The following is a 23,090-nucleotide window of genomic DNA, read 5'->3' on the forward strand; positions in this document are numbered from 1 at the left end:
AGATGTTAGAAGCTTTCCTTTTCGAAAAATATATAAGTGTGAATAATAAATAAAATAAAATTAAATGAACATGTCTTTTTATGTTTTATATAGAGTAGCCTGTGCCCCCCTTGTGGTCAGACCCTCCACTCCAAACAAATGTTTTCCTAATGGCACTTCTTTTTCTCCTGATGGCATTATAATATAGGGAATTGAATATTAGATTTAATAAACTTATTTCGTATTGTAACAATTCTCAATAAAGCGTCAAAATTTATTGAAGATATTTAGCACCTAAACGATTTTTTTAAAATTCGTTTCCATCTTTCCTATTCGAGAAAAATTGCTAAAATTCCGATTCTTCTTTTATTCTCCCAATCATCTTTCTATTTTTTTTATTTATATTTAGATTATTTTAATTTTTTTATCTATCATATTATCTCTGTTTCGGTAAGAAACTGATAATTCTAAAACTGAGTTGCTCTTAGACTATATGACAGGAGAGAGAGAGAGACAGATGGAAGGAAGAGCCCATTCAACTTTTCTGAGAACAGAAGCAGGGAATATATAGCGGTTCTCTTTTACCTAAGCTAAACGGTGAATTCCTGCCGTGTTCCTGAAAAGGCAGCACTATAACATGACACCTTTTGTCACACTCTATTGTAGAAAAACACGTTGCACATTTCCTTCTTTTCTACATACTTGGAGATTTATTAGAAAATCAACCAGTAACTAAAGACAGCTTTTTTTGTTAATCAAAATTGAATCTTAGATTATAAATCAACCGCTAATGCAACTTAGCTTTAAATGTAACGACTAAGGCTAAATATTCTGTTTAAGTATTACGTAAGCGAAGTAATTACGAAAGTATTAAGTATTACGAAAGGAAGAACAAGGAAGTTTGAGATCTCATTTTTCTAACAAAAGGGGTGAGGTCAATGAGCAATGTTTACAAAAAATATTATAGTCACATTATTTTAAATTTTTTTAAAATAAAAAATACATTTTAACGAAAAATTAGGAAAAATTAAATGTCCTGAAAGAAAATACTAGAATTTCCTGAAACAATATTAAAATTTTTTTTGTTCCTAAAAAGTTTCTTAAAAACCCAAAAATATGATCTATTATAACATTTCTATATAAGTTAAGTTAATTATTATTATTATGTTAATATATATATATATATATATATATATATATATATATATATATATATATATATATATATATATATATATATATATATATATATATATATATATATATATATTCTGTTGTTCGATGCCAACTTATAATGATAGTTAAAATAAAATTTAACACAATCAACAAAGCATACTTACTTATTCCTTTCAAGAGACCAAAAAACTATTTCAACTATATCTAGATTAGCGGTGTATCAATTGCATAATATTAGTTGGGCATATTACTAAATAAAATTAATCGTAATTGGTTCATACTAAAATTAAGTCACCAAAATTATTTAAGCGTCATACGGTTCCCCAAAATAGAAGAACCTTTTCTCCATCCATTGTACTTTTTAATACATAGTTTATTCTTTTTTATTTCAATAAGTATCTATTACTAAAGTTGACTAATTATAACTGGTATCAATAATATTAAGGCGATTTTTTACGTTTCTCCTAAACATACTACGTAGTTCTCTTCATTTATTGTGACTTTCAGAACATAATCTTTTTTTTTTGTTCCACTTATATTGATTTTAAATTATTTTGTATTATAGAAAAATATTTTAAAAGTATAACTTTGAACAAAATAAACATGCAATTTCGGAAAACTTACTAATTTCGAGACGCAGTCAACCATAGTTTTGTTCATCATTGGGTTTATCTGACATTAAAAGATAACACTTGAAAATATCGTGCAATAAACTCTTTTTATAATTAAATAGAGCTATGAGCTAGCAAACATTACTGATGATTTATCTTTAAAATATATATATTATAAAAATACATATATTTAAAATTGCTGAATTATTGTTTAATTTATAGCAAAGGTATCTGTAAAACCAATGAGTAAATTCTATTTTTCAAACTCTTGAACGATGTAATTAAATTTTTTAGAGAATTTTTAAGATGAGTGGTAGATTAGTTTCTTTCATCTTCTGTCCAAATTTTAAAATGCACTAACAGTCCTAATTAATACGAAACACAAACTCATAAATTGATAGTTATAGGTGTATATAAATATAGATCCATATAAATATAGATGCAGAGAAAAATAAAATAAAAAACGCACAAAATAAATATGCTTAAAATGTTTTATATTTCAGTATGAATTACTGTCGAAATTATAAAAAAAACTTTTTTAACTTCAGTAAGTAGATTTTACTCCTTATAATTATGACAATCTATAAAAATAGTTTATTCTAAAGAAATACTTTTAATTATATCAATCCCGCTACATATGAATGACTGATTTATGAACATACAAGAATAATAATTACTTATAATTTTTATATTTTTATTCAACTGTATTCTTCAGTAACGTTATTACAAAGTAATTATGATTGCAAATCCTGTCAATTTGAACACTGTTGATTTGAATTAAGAAGCAAGTCGTAAACAATTATATTGCATGCATCTTAATTTTTTTTTTCAGTCAGGACACTTAATAAAATGAAAGATATGTTTCAGAAGCCGTTTCTTATTATTGATTTATTTTAAAAGCTAATACTCTTAAATTTACTAAAATATAACTCGGAACCGTTTAGTATTAATTTCTTTATTTAAGAAATAAATTTAAAGATAACACAATCATAATATTAGATTTCATGAACCATGTTGCATTAAATAAAATTAATAAATCGCTGTACTTATACAAAAATTAAATGGATGAGATAATTTGAATATTCGGCACTTATCAAAAGAGTCTTCCTCTCTTATTTAAAATGTCGAAAGAATAGAAAAAAAGGAAGAAAGAACGAAATAAATAAAAGAAAGAAAAAAATTAAAGTATAATTTATTACTCCTCTACTTGAAAATCGCCAATAAGGTGCTAAACTTTTATTTTCGGAAAACTTATATTTCATGTAAATGTTCTAATTTGTCAACAATTCCCCTCCTTTGCCGCATGAGTGATTTTGAATACTCAACTGCGAGAAAACGATGACCCCTCCTCAACCCCTCACAGGAAGATAGTTTTGGACGAGTTCAATCATAGAAACTGCTTTCAGAAAACTCCCGTAATGAAGGGACACAAATTCTAGGACTCGATCGGAATCAGAGGGATAGTAGAGAATTGATGTTTAATAATCCGTAGTGGTAGCTATACGCCACAATAATTCCCCGCCAGAAATCTATCAGGGATAGAATTCGATGAACGGATACCACGAGTAGCTGTATTTGCGAAAGACCGGGAGAGCTGTATTAAGTTCACTTGATTTTGAGCGCTTTTGGTGAGAGCTGTACACCAAGTTTTGAGCGCTTGTGTCGTGAGGGCTGTATTAAGTTCACGGTTGTGTGTGCTGTCTTTCCTCTGTTGCTATTAGTAGTCAAGTGTGTGCAGGATTCCGTTGTGTGTAAATGAGACTGCGAAGCAACAGTGATCGATGTGGTATCGTCCCATCGATGTGGACGTTACCTTCGAAGCAAGTGAGGTCATATTACGTCCGGGTCACCAATGTGGGGGAAGCAGTTTTCGACAATGCCAACCTTCATTTATCAAAAGGTACCCCAAGATTGAAGCGAATTACCATATCTAGTGAATTGTTGTTTAATGAACACCACAAGTCCAATTATAGCACTGTTCTGCTATCCTTTAATAGCCTCTGCTGTCGGGGTAAGACGGGGTGCCACCCAGTTTGGCCCTCATCCCCTTGATGTCGGTCTATGCTAAGCCCACGATAGCTGCTGTGCGAAGGAAGAAGGAGATAATTACATCCAAGTCTAAACATTAGTCTTACAGACTCCGGGATAAAATTTATTGCCTGCCCATTTCTCAAAATACAAAAAGCCTTATTTTCATATTTAATTGAATTATTTAAGACTCTTTATACAAAACTACAGTTTTCATATAGATATAAAGAAATTCTCGTCAAATTTTTTTTTGAAAAAAAAGAAAAGACCTACTAATAAACTCCAGAAATTATAGTTGGGCCCTCGGCCAATATCTCCTAGAAAAGAGAAGGCACGGGTTACCAAAAACAAGAAATTTGATCCTTTAGTAAGCCAAATATAATGACATCTTTCGTATTAACCACCACAACGCAAGCTTAGTAGTCCGAACGTAGTGACATCTTCCTTGTTTTTCATTCACTGCTCAAGCTTAGTAGTCCGAACGTAGTGACATATTCCTTATTTTTCATCCACTGCGCAAGCTTAGTAGTCCGAACGTAGTGACATCTTCCTTGTTTTTCATCCACTGCGCAAGCTTAGTAGTCCGAACGTAGTGACATCTTCTTTGTTTTTCATCCACTGCACAAGCTTAGTAGTCCGAACGTAGTGACATCTTCCTTGTTTTTCATCCACTGCGCTGTGTTACTCGTGCGCACAAGACAAGCGAGCACATGATTTTAAAAAGAGCAAATTAATTTTATTTACTATTATATAATTTTATTTACCATAATTTTATTTACTATTATTCATAATTAAAGAATGAACGTCCAACAAAATCAGAGTGCTCCTCAATAAAAGTTAATGAAAGTCTTGCAAAGTAAATCCGTAGCATGTTTCTCTTAAGAGAATAAGGGAAATCTTATTAATTATTATTAGTCTGTGAAGCAGGTCACGGGAAAAAATCTTTCCCACGAGTTAGTTAAAGGCATAGTCGCCAAAATGGTAATTAATGCGTGCTTGAAATAAAAATAGATTAAAAGACAGGATGTGAATATTAAAGAGTGAGAAAGAGCGTTTCGTTTAGAATAATAAATTAAGAAAAATATTTACAGAAAAGGAATTACATGAAAAGATTAGTTGAAGGTTTTTATGTCACATATGTTCGTTACGTCGGACTACTAAATTGATCCGTGCTAATTAGTATGCATTACTTCTTTCTACTAGGACGTGTTGCTTCTGCAGATCAAGGCCCCTGGACAATTTTCCCTCTCTTTCCGACCTCCCCCATTTTTGAGTAGCCTAGAGTACATCACATCTAAATTACATGCATAAATTTCTTCAATTGCCATATAAAATAGAAATGTCTGCTACATTTTTATTGTCATTTCAGTATTCCTAAATTTCCCATCAAGTGATTTGCATTTTTTTAGAAAAAAAACAACTCTAGGGCTCAATCTTAATGATATATAGGATTAACCTCAAATATGCTAATTAATCAGCGTATGCAATATTTCAAGTTACAAAATCAGACATAAAAACTCACTTTCTTTGAATAAAAGCATCCTTGTAGTCGCGATCTGGGATATATGGTCAAAATATTTTGGTCAGGCCAAAGTTCGTACTGCTTAATGCTTATTTTACTTATTGTATATTTCGCTACATCTTAAGAACTTTAAAAGGGAATTGAAAAATTTTCGAGCACAATTATAAAATTCCTTAAATCAAAGATAATTCATAGTAAAAAAATTACTCTTAATAAATATTTATTGTTTTTCTCCATTATTTTATTTAATAATAGTCGAAGAATTTTTTAATTTTAAGGTGATCATTATTTCAAACAATGTAACTTTACGTGGCGTAATAAGCGAAATTGGCCGAGTAGTTTCTGAGAAATCAAAAATTAAAGAAGTCGTATTTCTAGCAGTAAATTAACATTAACGCACTGTGCATCTATGACTTTTCGGGAGCCGCGGTGGCTCAGGGGATGGAGCGTTCGCCTTCCATTGAGATGAAACGGGTTCGAACCCCAGCGATGACTGGTCCATTCGAATTCAGCACCTGGCTTGCACTGACCACAGTGTTGACGTAAAATATCCTTTGAGGTAGAGACGGATCATGGGTTAGAGTCCCTGTCCCGTCAGGACAAGCGTGGGAGGTTTTCATTGTCTTCCTCTCCATCTAACGCAAATGGGGGTTAGTTTCATCAAAAAGTCCTCCTCGAATGCAAATGTCTCCCAATACTTGATCCAGGAGTTCCCTTGTCTTCTGGATTGGGTTCAAAATGACAAGGTATGGAGTTGAACATTAGTAGTCGTAAACCCAAATAATTGGGTTGGCTGTTCAACGACGGTTATAAAAATTTATAAAATAAAATATGTTCACTGGAGCTGTGATTGCTCAGGGGATAGAGCGTTCGCCTTCCAATAAGGTAAAATCGGGTTCGAATCCTAGCGATGACTGGTCTATTCGAATTCCGCATCCGGCTCGCACCGATCACAGTGCTGACGTAAAATACCCTCAGTGGCAGGAGAATCATAGGTTATAGTCCCCTTGTCGCCATGCTAACCGTCGCCAGGCTAAAAGAAACGGACCTCTATCTAATCAATCTAATGATCGGATCTAATGATCTAATCCAATGATTTAATCTAATGACCGGATCTTAGCCGGATCGGACTCAGGGGATAGAGCGTTCGCCTTCCAAGGAGGTGTACCGGATTCGATCCCAGAGACGGCTGGTAGATACGAATTTCGCGTCCGGCTTGCACCGACCACAGTGCTGAAGTAAAATATCCTCAGTGGCAGACGGATCATGGGTTAGAGTCCCCTTGTCAGGCTAACCGTGAGAGGTTCTCGTGGTTTTCCTGTCCATGTAACGCAAATGGGGGTTAGTTCCATCAAAAAAGTCCTCCACGAAGGCAAATTTCTCCCAATACTTGATCCAGCAGTTCCCTTGTCTTCTGGATTGGGTTCAAAATTACAAGACCACGGAGTTGAACATTGGTAGTCGTAAGCCCAAAATTGAGTCGTCTGCTCAACGACGGATATAATATGACTTTTCGCGAAAGATATATTCCACGCGATGAATTTATCGACGAAGTTTCTGGATCGAACAGTTCCGCTCCAACAGGCCCTTCGAACCTTTTCCACCCGTCCTTACCCCACTTTCCCCTAAAATAAAGTCAAAGTAAAAGGATGGAAGGTGAAACACGCAGAAATTAAATAGCAAACAGTATTTCTCACTCCGCCAGATGGCGCGACGGTCTCATTTGTTGAGATCGATTCTCCTCTTCCCAAATCCTTTCTCATTGTGTTTTTATGATACCTGGACACACACATAGAACATGTGAGTAATTCTTTTTCCTTCTCTTAACCCTTCTGCATGTTGGTTCTTAACATGTGCTGCTCCCTTTGCAGGTAGGAAAAGATCTCCGTATTTAGAGCTCTTTACCCCTTTCCCCCTACAATCAGGGAATGGAGGAAGATCTCCTTTTTGGCAAAAGAGGGGTTCTTATTTCTTAGAACTTGCGGGAGAGTTTAAAGTTACGAGAGAGAGAAAACGTCCGGTATGTTCCGTCAAGTGTTGACCTTGGAAGAAATGGGATTGAAACTGTTAAACCACTGAATTAAGAAATATCGATTGGGTCATTTTTACCGATTTTATTTATGTAGGGGGGGGGGGGGTTTATGCGTCCTATTAAATTGTGTTCTAAAGGAAATTGATTTTATATAGATATATAAATATATGTTTTCTTATATTATTACAGTTATAAGTGAACGAAAACTATATGAAGAAAGAGCCCTCTTATCGGGGTATGTATATATTATATATATATTATATATATATATATATATATATATATATATATATATATATATATATATATATATATATATATATATATATATATATATATATATATATATATATATATATATATATATATATATATATATATATATATATATATAAATTAATTAATTAACGAATTAAAATAAATTTAATAAAAGAAATTATTTACCTGTAAATTATTTATCTCTTATTTAAAGGTTGTTTTTTTTTTAATACTGTTTCGTTTTTTTTAAATTATATCCTCTGGGACATTTGAAACCAAGCAGGACTTTCTAAATCGGTCAGCAATAAGGACTTATATTTCCTCTGCGGGAGGATGAGTAAGAAGATGATTTAGTAACAGTTTTCACCAAGGAAATGTCAAAGCTCGCTTGAAATGGAGACATTTTTTTTTAGAAAGTCTCTATTTCAATTTTTTCTTTAGACATAAAAAAAAATTATCCATTTATTTATTGTAAATTTAATTTCACATATATTGAGTTAAAAAAATTTTACTCTTAAGAGGGGCTTTATTCCTTCATTTATGAAATATGAGGATGCTGAATCCTTTTTTGCCCCCCCCCCCCTGTTCCTTCTTCTTATATTCAAGTAAGCGTGAGCTCAATTAGGTTTGAAAATGAAGCGGTTACCTCTGTTGCTAATTTGTACTGAGTTGTTTGTACAAGGAACATATTTGCTTACTGGGTGGTTTCACATCTGCTCGCCCATCATTGTTTCTAAATCAATCATTATTTTTTTTTTCAAAAAAACAATAAATAAATAAATACAAAATATTTTTTTAAAAAATTGAAATAAATATTTAATAAAAATTGAGCACGATTTCTTTTATAGCTTCAATTTTTTTTTACTCACAAATACATTTTAATTATTAGTTCATTCTCTATTAAGACGTTCATTCTCTATGTTTAAAACGGGCTTTATTTTATTTTGCTGAAGTTCATTCTCTATGTTTAAGAATCGTTGCATTTTATTTTTGCTGAAGTTCATTCTCTATGTTTAAGACGTGTTTCATTTTATTATTAAAACAATAAATAAATAAATACAAAATATTTTTTTAAAAAAATTTAAATAAATAATTAATTAATTGGAGGACGATTTCTTTTATTGTTTCAATTTCTTTTACTCATAAATATATTTTAATTATTAGTTTAAGCTGAATGCCATCTAATTTTGTTGAAATAAAATCTTGATTAGAAACAAACGTAGTTTTAATTGCCGTATACAAGACGTTCATTCTCTGTGTTTAAAACGCGTTTCATTTTATTTTGCTGAAGTTCATTTCTATGTTTAAGACGCGTTTCATTTTATTTTGCTGCAGTTCATTCTCAATGTTTAAAACGCGTTTCATTTTATTTTGCTGAAGAGAATGAGCGTGAAAAGAGTCAAGCTTTCAAATATTTATCGTTCGTAATATTTTTCGACTTATGCGTTGGAAATAATAATTTGAACCACTTGACTTATGGCGTTTCTCAAGCAGTTTAATAATTGGAGGAACTTACACATCATAAAACTTGTGCATCATATAATATAATGTATAATAATGTGGAATGTGTGTATATACATTCCACAATATTATACTTTATATTATATATGGGTCATTCTCACGAAAACTGTCATTTTTCAGTTCATAAAATCCCAAAAAAGTAAAGTGAATAAAAAGCTCTGAAGCTTTTTATATTAATAGAAATATGTAATGGCATTATAAAGAAAGTATATATCCTATAAATTTTACTTAATATTTAAATTAATTAATTTTTTAAATAATTAATTAATTTATAATAATTAATAATTAATTAACTAATTTAATAAATAAATTAATTAATTTAATAAATTAATTTATTAATTTTTTAATTTATTTTTCAAATTAATTAATAAGTAAATTAATTATTTTCACTATTTAAAAAGTGAGGGAATGACACTAATAGTGAGGGAATGATATTTTATTTTAATATATGTTTTTATCTAAGTTACATCTACCTAAAGTTTGAAAATGATAACATACTAAGTATATCTAATATTTATTATAATTTAGTCTTATATATTTAATAGTTTTTACAGGTTTGGGAAATAAAATTGGCTGGCACTATTGAACAAAAAAAATTTGATAATATACTCATCTTGAATCATTCCCTCACTTCAGCGTCATTCCCTCACTTTATACACTAGTGAGGGAATGACGAATTCAATGAAATTTAAAAATAACAGTTAGGCCTAATTAATTTCTGAAGTCAATCACATACAATTTTATTCATACAAGAAAGCAACATATAATTATCCACTTTCTCGATGAAGTTGTATTTTATTTTACTCTAAAAAATGACATGAGGGAATGACAAATGTAAAAAATTTTACCTGGTTTGATTCATTCAAATTTATTCCACAGCAAAGCTTCTTTAAGTTGAAGATGGAAACATACTGCAATTTTGTTCTATGATGCCAGTTGTTAACTTCTGAAGTTTTTATTAAAATATTTTTATTCTAAGAAGATTGCAGGTGATAAGAACATTGTTGTGAGGGAATGACGCGAAACACTGGGGACAAAGTTTAAAATAGTGCTGTGTTAATATTTTTATCAGAAATTAAATATAAAATTGATTTTCTGAATTCTATATTTCAGTATTCTGAAATAAAAAACACGAATTTGTAAAAAAAAAATTTTTATATCAGAAACAATTTTTTTCTTTTTTTAAATCAGCAGTGGGGACAAGTGAGCGAATGACATATTGGTATATTTTAATTACCTAAAATAAATAAAAAATAAAAATTGATAATTTTATTTTTATTCTTTTGTTAGCTTGCATTCCGAAGGACACTTTCCCTGAATTTTTTTTTTTTCGTAAGCTGTAAAACAAACATAAAATATACTGGGGACATGAAAATGACTGTTTTTGTGAGAATGACCCATATGTATGGAATGCAATGTATGAATATATAATGTGGAAAATAAAATACTCTTTCCTTTTATTCTGAGTTTCAACACTGAAGATTTTTTTTTTCGCGATGATTTTTAATTTTATGCACAGTGCGCAAAATAAAAAACTGATCACCCTTAATAACTCTTGATTTAATGATAGGATCTTCACGTTCTAGGACTCAATCTTAATGATATATAGGGTAAACCTCAAAAATGATAATTAATTAGTGAAGACGATATTTTAAGTTACGAAATCAGACTCAAAAACGTACTTTCTCTGAATAAACATACCTTTATTCGGATTTCTGATCCCTAAAATATAGGGGGTAGCCGCAATCTGGGAAATATGGTCCAATAGTTTGGTCAGGAGAGCCGTCCAAAGTTTGGACTCCTTAATGTTAATTTGACTTTTCGCACACTTCTCCAAATCTCGAGAAATTCTTAAGTGAATTTAAAAAAATTTACACACCATTATAACATTCGTATATCCATAGATAATTCCATGCAAAAAATAAATTTTAATAAGTATTTATTATTTTTTATTATTTTATTAAATAAAAGTCGAGAAATATTCGATTTGTAATGTATACCATTTTTTAAACCATTTTAAAAGCATGTAATTTTACTTGATTAAAATACAGAATTCGAACAAAATAGGCTGAACAGTTCCTGAGAAATCGAACTTTAAAAAAGTCGCATATTTAAAAAGTCGTATATGTCAGAGAGCAGTGGTAAGAATAAATTTGCTAGTGTCATAGAATAATATTCAAAGAAAATACAACTTACACGATTTAGTAGTAGTAGATTAAAATATAAACTAATGCACGCATGAATGAAAAAAAAATATTCAAAGAATAAATATCAAAGAATAATATTCAAAATATTCAAAAATTCAATATTCCAATATTCATTCGAATCAAAATATTCAAAGAATAATATTCAAAGAAAATACGACTAACACGATTCAGTGGTAGTAGATAAAAATATAAATTAATGCACGCATGAATGAAAAAAAAAATTTCGAAGAAATTCAAAGAATAAATATCAAAGAATAATATTCAAAATATTCAAAAATTCAATATTCAAATATTCATTCGAATCAAAATATTCAAAGAATAATATTCAAGGAAAATACGACTAACACGATTCAGTGGTAGTAGATTAAAATATAAATTAATGCACGCATGAATGAAAAAAAAAAATTCAAAGAATATTCAAAAAATAAATATCAAAGAATAATATTCAAAATATTCAAAAATTCAATATTCAAATATTCATTCGAATCAAAATATTCAAAGAATAATATTCAAGGAAAATACGACTAACACGATTCAGTGGTAGTAGATTAAAATATAAATTAATGCACGCATGAATGAAAAAAATATATTCAAAGAATAAATATCAAAGAATAATATTCAAAATATTCAAAAATTCAATATTCATATATTCAAATATTCATTCGAATCAAAATATTCAAAGAATAATATTCAAAGAATAATATTCAAAGAAAATACGACTAACACGATTTAGTAGTAGTAGATTAAAATATAAACTAATGCACGCATGAATGAAAAAAAAATATTCAAAGAATAAATATCAAAGAATAATATTCAAAATATTCAAAAATTCAATATTCAAATATTCATTCGAATCAAAATATTCAAAGAATAATATTCAAAGAAAATACGACTAACACGATTCAGTGGTAGTAGATAAAAATATAAATTAATGCACGCATGAATGAAAAAAAAAATTTCGAAGAAATTCAAAGAATAAATATCAAAGAATAATATTCAAAATATTCAAAAATTCAATATTCAAATATTCATTCGAATCAAAATATTCAAAGAATAATATTCAAGGAAAATACGACTAACACGATTCAGTGGTAGTAGATTAAAATATAAATTAATGCACGCATGAATGAAAAAAAAAATTCAAAGAATATTCAAAAAATAAATATCAAAGAATAATATTCAAAATATTCAAAAATTCAATATTCAAATATTCATTCGAATCAAAATATTCAAAGAATAATATTCAAGGAAAATACGACTAACACGATTCAGTGGTAGTAGATTAAAATATAAATTAATGCACGCATGAATGAAAAAAAATATTCAAAGATTATTCAAAAAATAAATATCAAAGAATAATATTCAAAATATTCAAAAATTCAATATTCAAATATTCATTCGAATCAAAATATTCAAAGAATAATATTCAAAGAAAATACGACTAACGCGATTCAGTGGTAGTAGATTAAAATATAAATTAATGCACGCATGAATGAAAAAAAATATTCAAAGAATATTCAAAAAATAAGTATCAAAGAATAATATTCAAAATTTTCAAAAATTCAATATTCAAATATTCATTCGAATCAAAATATTCAAAGAATAATATTCAAAGAAAATACGACTAACACGATTCAGTGGTAGTAGATTAAAATATAAATTAATGCACGCATGAGTGAAAAAAAATATTCAGAGAATATTCAAAAAATAAATATCAAAGAATAATATTCAAAATATTCAAAAATTCAATATTCAAATATTCATTCGAATCAAAATATTCAAAGAATAATATTCAAAGAAAATACGACTAACGCGATTCAGTGGTAGTAGATTAAAATATAAATTAATGCACGCATGAATGAAAAAAAATATTCAAAGAATATTCAAAAAATAAGTATCAAAGAATAATATTCAAAATTTTCAAAAATTCAATATTCAAATATTCATTCGAATCAAAATATTCATGGAATAATATTCAAGGAAAATACGACTAACACGATTCAGTGGTAGTAGATTAAAATATAAATTAATGCACGCATGAATGAAAAAAAATTTCCTGGCAAACATCTTTTTATTATAACTAACTGCTGACGGCACACGTCAAACGGACGTATAAAGTCCCGAACCCATTTTGATGTTTAATAACTCATAAAATAATAAAGATTAAAATTAATAGCATAAATGGTTAGATAGACTCAAAAAGTTTCATGACCCTTGTCAATGAACTTCCACGTGTGCCCCCTTCGACTATGGAGGATCTTTTTATTAAATTCTTCTGCAATTTCTCTGTGCTTGCACTATCGATTTCGTGTATATGAACCACCATAAAATCTGTGCTTTCTCTTGTGGTGTATGCATTCTCCTTAATATCAGCTCGAATAAATATCACATAGAAAAGTACTACATAGAACAAGCACATCAAAAGTAAACATAACATTGCAATAGTTGCCAAAAACAAAAGAGAGAAAAAATGCAATTAATAAGCAGACGATATTTAGAAAAGTACAGATATTTAGACTGGAAAATGAAATTATCTGAAATTAACCCCACTCGCAGACGATATTTACGAAAGTAAAGATATTCAAACCTGAAAAGGAAAATATATGAGTTATTCCATCAATAAATGCCGTAAGTTTGTTTATATTTTCATTATTTTATGAGTTATTAAACATCAAAATGGGTCCGGGAATTTATAAAAACCCTGTATTTCTATTTCGAAAAATCATTTGCATGAACTATATTAATGATTCAATCATGAAGGGTGCAAAACTTATGCATGAGAACCAGTTTTTTTTCATTAAAAAAAAAAAAACTTTTCTCCGCAATTAAAAATCATCCAATCACCTTCCTTCCGACAAGAGAAGAAATAAAAGAGCTTCAGTTCTTCTATTTAAAAGTAGTTAAAGAAGTAGAGTAGTTTTCTGATAAGAGAAAATTCACCGCAAAGAAACGAAATAAAAAATTTTACTGTCGAATTAAGATGGAGGGCATCGACGTTGCATCCTGGGAAATGAAGACAAGTATTTTTTTATGGCTTTTAAAATGAAATATTGAAAATGCTTATTATACCTTAAATCAGTGATAAATAACGATGTATTTTATGAAATAATTAATTATTCTTTACACTTTCAATATATTATTTATATTTTTAAACCCTTCCCCCCCCCCCAAAAAAAAAGAACTTAATTTTTTGCTTGCATCTCAGTAAAAATAAAAAATGAATGGTATATTAAAAGTATTAATAATAATGAGTAGAAACAAGTTTGAAGATTCGCAAAGTTTTATTCAGTTTGTGAAAGATTTTGTATTGTATGTTCCGATTTTTAAAGAAATAAAATGCTCTTCTTTTTTACATTTCATAATTTAGCGTGTTTTGGTCTGATTCACCGGTTTACAAATCCGGTGAATTAGACCAAATTAAAGGTAGGGATGAGGGCTCTCGTAAAATGTTGGGTAGTTAAGTGGTGGTCGTTAAATGTTGGGTGGTATAAAACGTTATATTAATTGAGTATAGAACGCTCTTTAACGATAATAATATTATACCTTCGCTACGATTTTTACTTAGAATTTTGTATGAATTTTAAAACTATTGTGTCTTTTCTGCTTCACTCAATTTCACAGAATTAGCTTTGATTTAACTCAATTAAAAATGCATTTTTTTTTCTAAAAAAAGAACTAATATTTGAGAACTTTAAACTATTTAAATTTTTGTTCACTTTCAACACGTTTTATAAAAAAGCTTTTGTTCTGAGCATATTTTTGATTTAATTCATTTATATAATTTTACTTTTTCCCTTGTTTAATAACAGTTTAGCACAATAAAGAAAAAAAAAGTTCAGAAAAATTAATTCCCGAGATAGTTCTTGATAAAAAAGCTTTGTTTTGTTATTATAAATATTACCCGAAACCTCCCTCCTTTCCCCTGCACCGTTACCCCCTTTTTGAGGGAAATGGAAGCGATTTGAGGGGATTTATAGATAAGCTATTTTCTTTACTCTGAATCGAATGACTTCAATCTGGAGCAACAGTTTAGAAGTTATAACCGTTCTATGCACAAAAAGTAAAATTTGTACGTGTATGTATGAGTGTATGTAATTACTGGGAGATTGTTTTGCGATCTAATTTTTCAGACTGAAAAGTTATATACATGTCAATAGAACAATTAGTTCAAAAGTTGCAAGAATTTCTATGTATTAAAAGCATTACTTTTGACAAGTTACACACTTAAAATTACTATGCAGGAACTATTTTTAAAAATAGGTCCCGGAATAGCCTGGTTGGCAGGGCGCTGGTCTCGCGTTCGTGTGAACGAGAGCTCGAATCCAGCCAGCCGAAGAAACCCCGTGTAGCAAATTGTGACTCGTGCACGTTAAATCTGACCGGTCGCAAAGTCCTTCGTGTTCTCATAACAAATTATACCTCTGGAGGTACTGAGTTGGAGATTGATCGTTCTCTGGTCAAAATTGCGATCTGTGGATGAATGAATGGATACATGAATGAGTCTGTCCTATAAACGGATGTGACGTATGGGTGTGTCGAATTCTTGGTCATAGATGGGGCCACTGGAAAACAAGACCATTCACTCTCCTTGTCTTAATGGTCTACGACAACAACATTTGTGTGGTCCGATGTTGTAAAATTTCTATGAAGAATTTAGAAAAAGGTTTTTAAGAAACGTCTAGTATCCACCAAAATTTAAAAAAAAATATTCTTGCATTCAAATAATACACAAAATCTGGAATTAAATTTTGAAGTAGAAACGAAGAACAAAAAGTTCAATTCTTGATGACTTCATTTCAATATCGAATTAAATTTCATCTTTCATTTTGTGCTTCAGGTTGAAAAATTTAATTTAAAACTGCTTAATCGATGTGAAATGGTTTTAAAAATAATTTCTACAGGTTTCAAAAGAAAGAAAATTACCCCCTCCCCCGGCTCCCTTTTGGCAATGAGCCAAATAAATAAAGCAATGCTGTTTGCCATACTGAGACTTTAAGATCGCAACATATTGTCAGAAATATTATTGTACAATATATAGCTATATTTTTCAATGTAACTACTATAAGGTTTATTTTTTTTTGTCTAAACACTGTTTTCTTCATTTGAATGAAGAAGAAAAAACTTTTTTCAAACACCATTATTAATTATAATTTTAGAAATAACAGTAATTATATAAAAATTAAGCAATATATAAATTGAGTTAGGAAAAATATTGCTTTGTGTACATACATGAACAAAATCACACCCATTTTAAGCATTAAATTAGTATTTTTCCAAATTTAATTTACTTTGCTGATGTATATCCAAAAAAAAAATTAACGAATAGAAAATATTATTAATTTTAAAATAAAATAATTATAAAGATTTTAACGACGTGGGATTTTTGAATCTACTAAATTTTTCTTTCTGTGTTTGCTAACAGTTCAAAAATTTAAAAATGAATGTTCGTAGTTTAAAAAAACAACAACTGCAAAATCTGATAATAGATTGAATAATTTTAAAAATTTTGTGATAAGTTTAGCAATGCTTATTCGAGAAAAGATGAAACGAATGACATTTAAATACGCTTTTAATTAAAAAAACTCTTCAGTATGAAATTAAAAAAAAGTTAAATGTTGCCTATATTACTTTACTCCGTATTACGTTACTATCTACTCCGTGGAATTTTAGAATGAAATATTGTTATTTTTGTTATGGTGTAAATTTGAAGTAGCTGACATCTTGTAATTTGACATAATCAACTTGATTGTCTTGTAACTTGAAGATTATTTATTTTTCCAACTTCAAAAGCTGGAATAGTTATATTGTAATAAATATTAGTTATTATTGAAATTAAATGACCATGTAATTTTTCCTTAATGCTTATAGTGGTTAATCGATTTTTCTGAGATAATAATGCCAGATAAATGCGAAGAATAATTAAAGAGGAATTTTGTTAAAAAAGCCGCTTTGCTCCTCCCCATGCCATTTCTATTTTTCACAAATAAATATTGAAATTTAATCTTATTCTATTTTATTTTATCAATTTTCGGCTGCTAGTATTTAACCTCTCTTCATTTTTTCAAGGTAGGAATTATTCGAAAAAAGTTGCATATCAAAGTTAACAAAGACATCCTAATTTATTTTTTTTTCATTTATTTACCGAAATTGACTATAAAAATACATTATTGAATAATAATTACTAAAATTACATAAATAATGGAATACAAAATAGGATGGTTTTCATTGAAAAAAAATTTTTTTTGTCGCTAATTCATTAGAAAATTGTGGGCAATCCCTCATAAATATCTCTCGTAATTTAGACGTTTAATTCCAATCCAACAGTGATTAAGTTCAACAGAATTTAAGTTTAACAGAATTTAAGTCCAACAGTGATTATAGCTGCGATAACTTCTTAGTAGCTAAAACATTCTAAAGTCTAATAGTGATTATAGCTGCGCCTGAAAAACTGAAAAGTGTTCGAAATTTTTTTTCTCTATTTAATTATTCATTTGTAATTAACACCATGTATAATAATATTCTTAATGAAAAGTTTTATATTATTTTTATTGTAAATTTAATTGCATCCCTTTAGTTTTAAAATATGACGGGGCCTAAGCCCCCCCCCCCGGTTTCGCAGTCCCTGCTGACCGGGGTTGATACGTGTGTCTAAAAATGCAAAAAGTGATGACCAATAAGAAAAAAATCCATTAAAAGAGATTAAAGTAATTTATTATATATTACTTCAAGCAACTGCAAGAAAGGTTTTCGTTTCAAAAATGTCATTAAAAATATTATTATACATGGTGTTAATTACAAATGAATAATTAAATAGAGAAAAGAGATTTCGAGCACTTTTCGTTTTTTTAGGCGCAGCTATAATCACTAAAGTCATCGCAGCTATAATCACTATTGAACTTTGAAATGTCTTAGTTACTAAGAAGTTATCGCTGAAAAATTCCTGTGCTTTAAGGATTTATTTATTTATTTTCCAAAGATTTTTTTGAAATTAAAATTATGTCTTTTATATGTAATATTAAAAAATAAACTATTGAATCAGTTTTTTTCTGTTATGTTATAATAATTTTAAATTATTATTGTTGTTAGGTTCGTGAAGAGTGATAGTTTTGAAATTTAAAAGTTGTGCATTTCGATGGGGTGCTCTCTTATCAGGTAGGAATGTTTTATTGTTAATGTTATTGCAGAATAAATTGTTTTTGCAGCAATTAATATTAACAGAACATCAAAGAAATTGATTTTAAATTATTAAATATTTATAATTATTAAATATTTCAAACGGCACATTGGAAAACTTAACTTTAAATAAAATTTAACAAAACATGAAATTTAAAAAAAAAATGTCAAATTTAATATTCAAGCCAAGCTTTGGAAATAGCTATGAAATTGTTCTTAGGTCTTTGTTACATAATATTGACATAAATTTACACTTATCAAAATTAAAAAATTGCGATCGCCGAAAGACGATCACAAGTTATATATTGTCAAAATGGCTGTTGTCTAATTTTTTTTTACCCTCTTTATTTGTGATAATCACCTGAATTAGTATTGAAAACGATCCAATTTGAACTGTAGGTTAGAATTTCTGATTCTTAATTAAAACAATAAAAACAAAAATATCTTTCAAATGATGAAATTCTTTTTTATTCACAACTCAGAGAATGGGATCTCTGTGGTCCCATATCTCAAAAATAAACTCACCAACTTAATGCATAACAAAATTAAAAGTCAAGAAAAAAATTCTAAAAAAATTAACAAACAGCAGCGATCGCCATTACAACGCAAAGCAATGACGACGCATGCGCACTGTTTAATATTACTCTTGAACACAGTTGAAAAGTGTGATGACGTATGAATAAGGTGCGCGTGCCATCAATCCCAAAACAACACCCATTTTGCCAGCGGGTAGTAAAATAAATCTCATGCCATTCATGAACTCACGCATAATTAATAAAAAAAACTAATTTTTTTAAAATAAAATGCATGTTTTGATGTATTACGCTTGATTTTATTTGTGATTTATTATAAGTTATTAAAAAAAATTAATTTTAAAAGTCAACGTAACTCTCAATAACCTTGCACAAATAAAATCACTCACAATGATTTTAATAATATTTTAAAAGGTTTAAAGAGCATTCTTTAAGTTGAAAAATTTTAAAGAATGAATGAATTAAACATATTTATAAAAAAAAAGGACGAGACATTTAGTGTTGGGTTAAATAAGATTTAAAAAGAAAAAGAAAAACACACACACACACACAATTTGAAAGGAAATAATTTTTCTTTAAAACTTTTATCATCAACAGTAAGTCCGACATTTCAAAGTTATAATCAAAAAATAATTCTATTTCAATATAATTTATTCCCTTAAAAAAAAAAAGACAAATTTCAGACTTAAAATCCATTTAGAACTCTTTTACTGTTCATCAGATGTAATTTTATTGATTTTGAAGACGATTATCGGATCTAGCTTCTTTTAACAAAAAGGTTATGTCGTCTAGTTTTACAAAGCCAAAGTTATTCATTTTAAATGCAATTTGGGAGTATTTCATTAAATGTTGAGCAGCATCATTAAACATATCAAAAACATATGTTCTATACTACGATTAAATTTTTTTTAATTGACTAATTTGACTGTTTGAAGTTTCATTGAATGTTGAACGTATTTAAAAAAAATCAAAACAAAGTGCAAAGTGAATTAATATCTATTGAAAAATCATGTGCTTAGAGAAAGAAGTCATGTATAAACTATGGTTATTTTAATGTTCAACTACGTAGATTGTAATTTTGAACCCAATCTAGAAGACAAGGGAACTTTTGGATCAAGTATTAGGAGAAATTTGCTTTAGTGGAAGACTTTTTGATGGAACTAAACTCCATTTGCGTTGCATGGACAGAAAGACCACAAGAACCTCCCACGGTTAGCCTGATGGCAAGGGGACTCTAACCCATGATCCGTCTACCCCTGAGGACATTTCACGACATCACTGTGGTCGGTGCAAGCCGAATGCTGAATTCTTATCGATCAGCCATCGCAGGGATTCGAACCCGGTTCACCTCATTGAAAGGCGAACGCTATCCCCTGAGCCATCGCAGCTCAACTGTTATTTATTAAAAGAGTTCTTAATGAAAAAGAGCCGTCCTTTAAAAGTAAAATGTACAGTATACTCTTGTTATCTCAATTTGAAGGGACTCTAAATAAATTTCGAGATAGCGAGTTTTTGAGATAACAAGTTCAGGGCTGAATGTGTTCTAAAAAGTAGAAAAATATATTCTAAGATAGTACTCTAAAAAAGTAGAGTAATGATACGCAAAAATAACTACTAATAAATAAGTATGCAATGATAGTTGACTATACAGTCCCAAATTATTGGACATACTATTCGAATAAATTTCGAGATAGCGAGTTTTTGAGATAACAAGTTCAGGGCTGAATGTGTTCTAGAAAGTAGAAAAATATATTCTAAGATAGTACTCTAAAAAGTAGAGTAATGATACATCAAAAATAACTACTAATAAATAAGTATGCAATGATAGTTGACTATACAGTCCCAAATTATTGGACGTACTATTCGAATAAATTTCGAGATAACGAGTTTTTGAGATAACAAGTTCAGGGCTGAATGTGTTCTAAAAAGTAGAAAAATATATTCTAAGATAGTACTCTAAAAAGTAGAGTAATGATACATCAAAAATAACTACTAATAAATAAGTATGCAATGATAGTTGACTATACAGTCCCAAATTATTGGACATACTATTCGAATAAATTTCGAGATAGCGAGTTTTTGAGATAACAAGTTCAGGGCTGAATGTGTTCTAGAAAGTAGAAAAATATATTCTAAGATAGTACTCTAAAAAGTAGAGTAATGATACATCAAAAATAACTACTAATAAATAAGTATGCAATGATAGTTGACTATACAGTCCCAAATTATTGGACGTACTATTCGAATAAATTTCGAGATAACGAGTTTTTGAGATAACAAGTTCAGGGCTGAATGTGTTCTAAAAAGTAGAAAAATATATTCTAAGATAGTACTCTAAAAAGTAGAGTAATGATACGCAAAAATAACTACTAATAAATAAGTATGCAATGATAGTTGACTATACAGTCCCAAATTATTGGACGTACTATTCGAATAAATTTCGAGATAGCGAGTTTTTGAGATAACAAGTTCAGGGCTGAATGTGTTCTAAAAAGTAGAAAAATATATTCTAAGATAGTACTCTAAAAAAGTAGAGTAATGATACGCAAAAATAACTACTAATAAATAAGTATGCAATGATAGTTGACTATACAGTCCCAAATTATAAGACGTACTATAAGAGAAATAAAATCTTAATTATCAGATGATACTACACAGCTTAATTGTTTTTACGCGACAGAAACCGGTTTATACTTGTTTATTTTCGTGAATCAATTGGTTAAATTAGACGATATATAATATAAATTCGACGATTGGATAAATTAGACGATGTGTTATATAAATATAGAATATTTATTATATCAGGTATTATATTAGTACATTATAATAATTAAACCACATTACTAGCCGCACTGTAATATTTTAATAATTAAAGGATTTGCACTAGTTTATAGACAATACTTTTATACTTAAACACATGTAATGGGTTTTTATACAGGAGATTTTTTTGTATACTTCCTATTTATATTTATTTTTAACGTATTGCATTACAATGTTAACTAATTGATACACGAACGTAAACCAGTGCAAACCGGTTTCAGTCGTGTAAAAACAATACAGCTGTATAGTATCACCTCATAATTAAGATTTTAAGCAGAATCTTATAGTGCGTCTGATAAGTCTAAATACAGTAATGAAGGATGAGGAAAAGAACTGCCTCTCACCCCTTCTTCTGCTGTCATCATTCCAACGCCCCAATTTCCCCCGCCCCACCATTCCTTTTTAATCAAAAGAAACAGTTTTCGTTTGTTGCTGACAGAATTAACTTCCAGCCGGGGCTTATACTTGTGAAGACGAGGCAGACGGCCGATATTTTTCCACTTTCATGTTTTTTTCATAAATATTTCATTATATATGTAAATTCATTTTATTATTAAATATTTCAGTCATATAAAAAACTGTTCATTCCTCGAAAACCCCACAGTAATGATAAATTTATTTTTAAAAGTAAGACAAATATTAAGTAGAAGCAATATTAAGTAGACACAGTAAGTAGAAAATAATTGGTTTGCAATTAGATTACATTGGGATTCTTCCGAAAACCGTTCCTTTTGCTATTTCGTAAAACATTCGACATAACAAGGATTTGAGAATAAACTCTTCGACATAGGAATTCAAATTAACATTATGCGGATATTTGATGCCAAAGGGGGGGGGGGGATATTTTTTTTGACGTAACAAGGTTTTCCGAGATATCAAGATGTATTCGAAGTATGCGGCGATTATGTTTGATTGTGGATTTATGTTTGACTGCGACCGCATCATTGCGGCATTTACGAATTCCTCTAATCTAATTTAAACTAATGCTGCTTTTATTTATTCTTACTGCATATCCCTAGTTCAAAATGATTTACGCTAAACATATTCCTGCGAATGAAAATGATTTTGGCCACCACAGCAAACAATAAATTCAAAGATATCAGGGTATTATGGGGAATAGTAGAAGGTAGACGTAATAATCGACATAGATGAAGGTTGACATAATAATCGACAATGTCAACCTTCATCTATGAAAAGATACCTCACCATAGAATCGAGTTAACACGTCTT

General features: G+C 29.2%; 1 protein-coding gene across 1 annotated transcript in view; it reads left to right on the forward strand.

Annotated features, from left to right (window-relative positions):
* The first annotated feature begins 7,011 nt into the window (after positions 1-7,011).
* Positions 7,012-23,090, forward strand: part of LOC107443257 (cGMP-dependent 3',5'-cyclic phosphodiesterase-like) — a 92,486-nt gene continuing 76,407 nt past the window's right edge. The window contains exons 1-2 of the mRNA XM_087157874.1: positions 7,012-7,116; positions 18,421-18,486. Coding sequence (XP_087014000.1) covers positions 18,467-18,486 — 20 coding nt within the window. The 5' untranslated portion in view covers positions 7,012-7,116; positions 18,421-18,466. The remainder of the gene's footprint in view (positions 7,117-18,420; positions 18,487-23,090) is intronic.

This window comes from Parasteatoda tepidariorum, chromosome 2 (assembly GCF_982258835.1).
Source record: "Parasteatoda tepidariorum strain Cologne lab strain chromosome 2, Ptep-v5.0, whole genome shotgun sequence".
Lineage (NCBI taxonomy): Eukaryota > Metazoa > Arthropoda > Arachnida > Araneae > Theridiidae > Parasteatoda > Parasteatoda tepidariorum.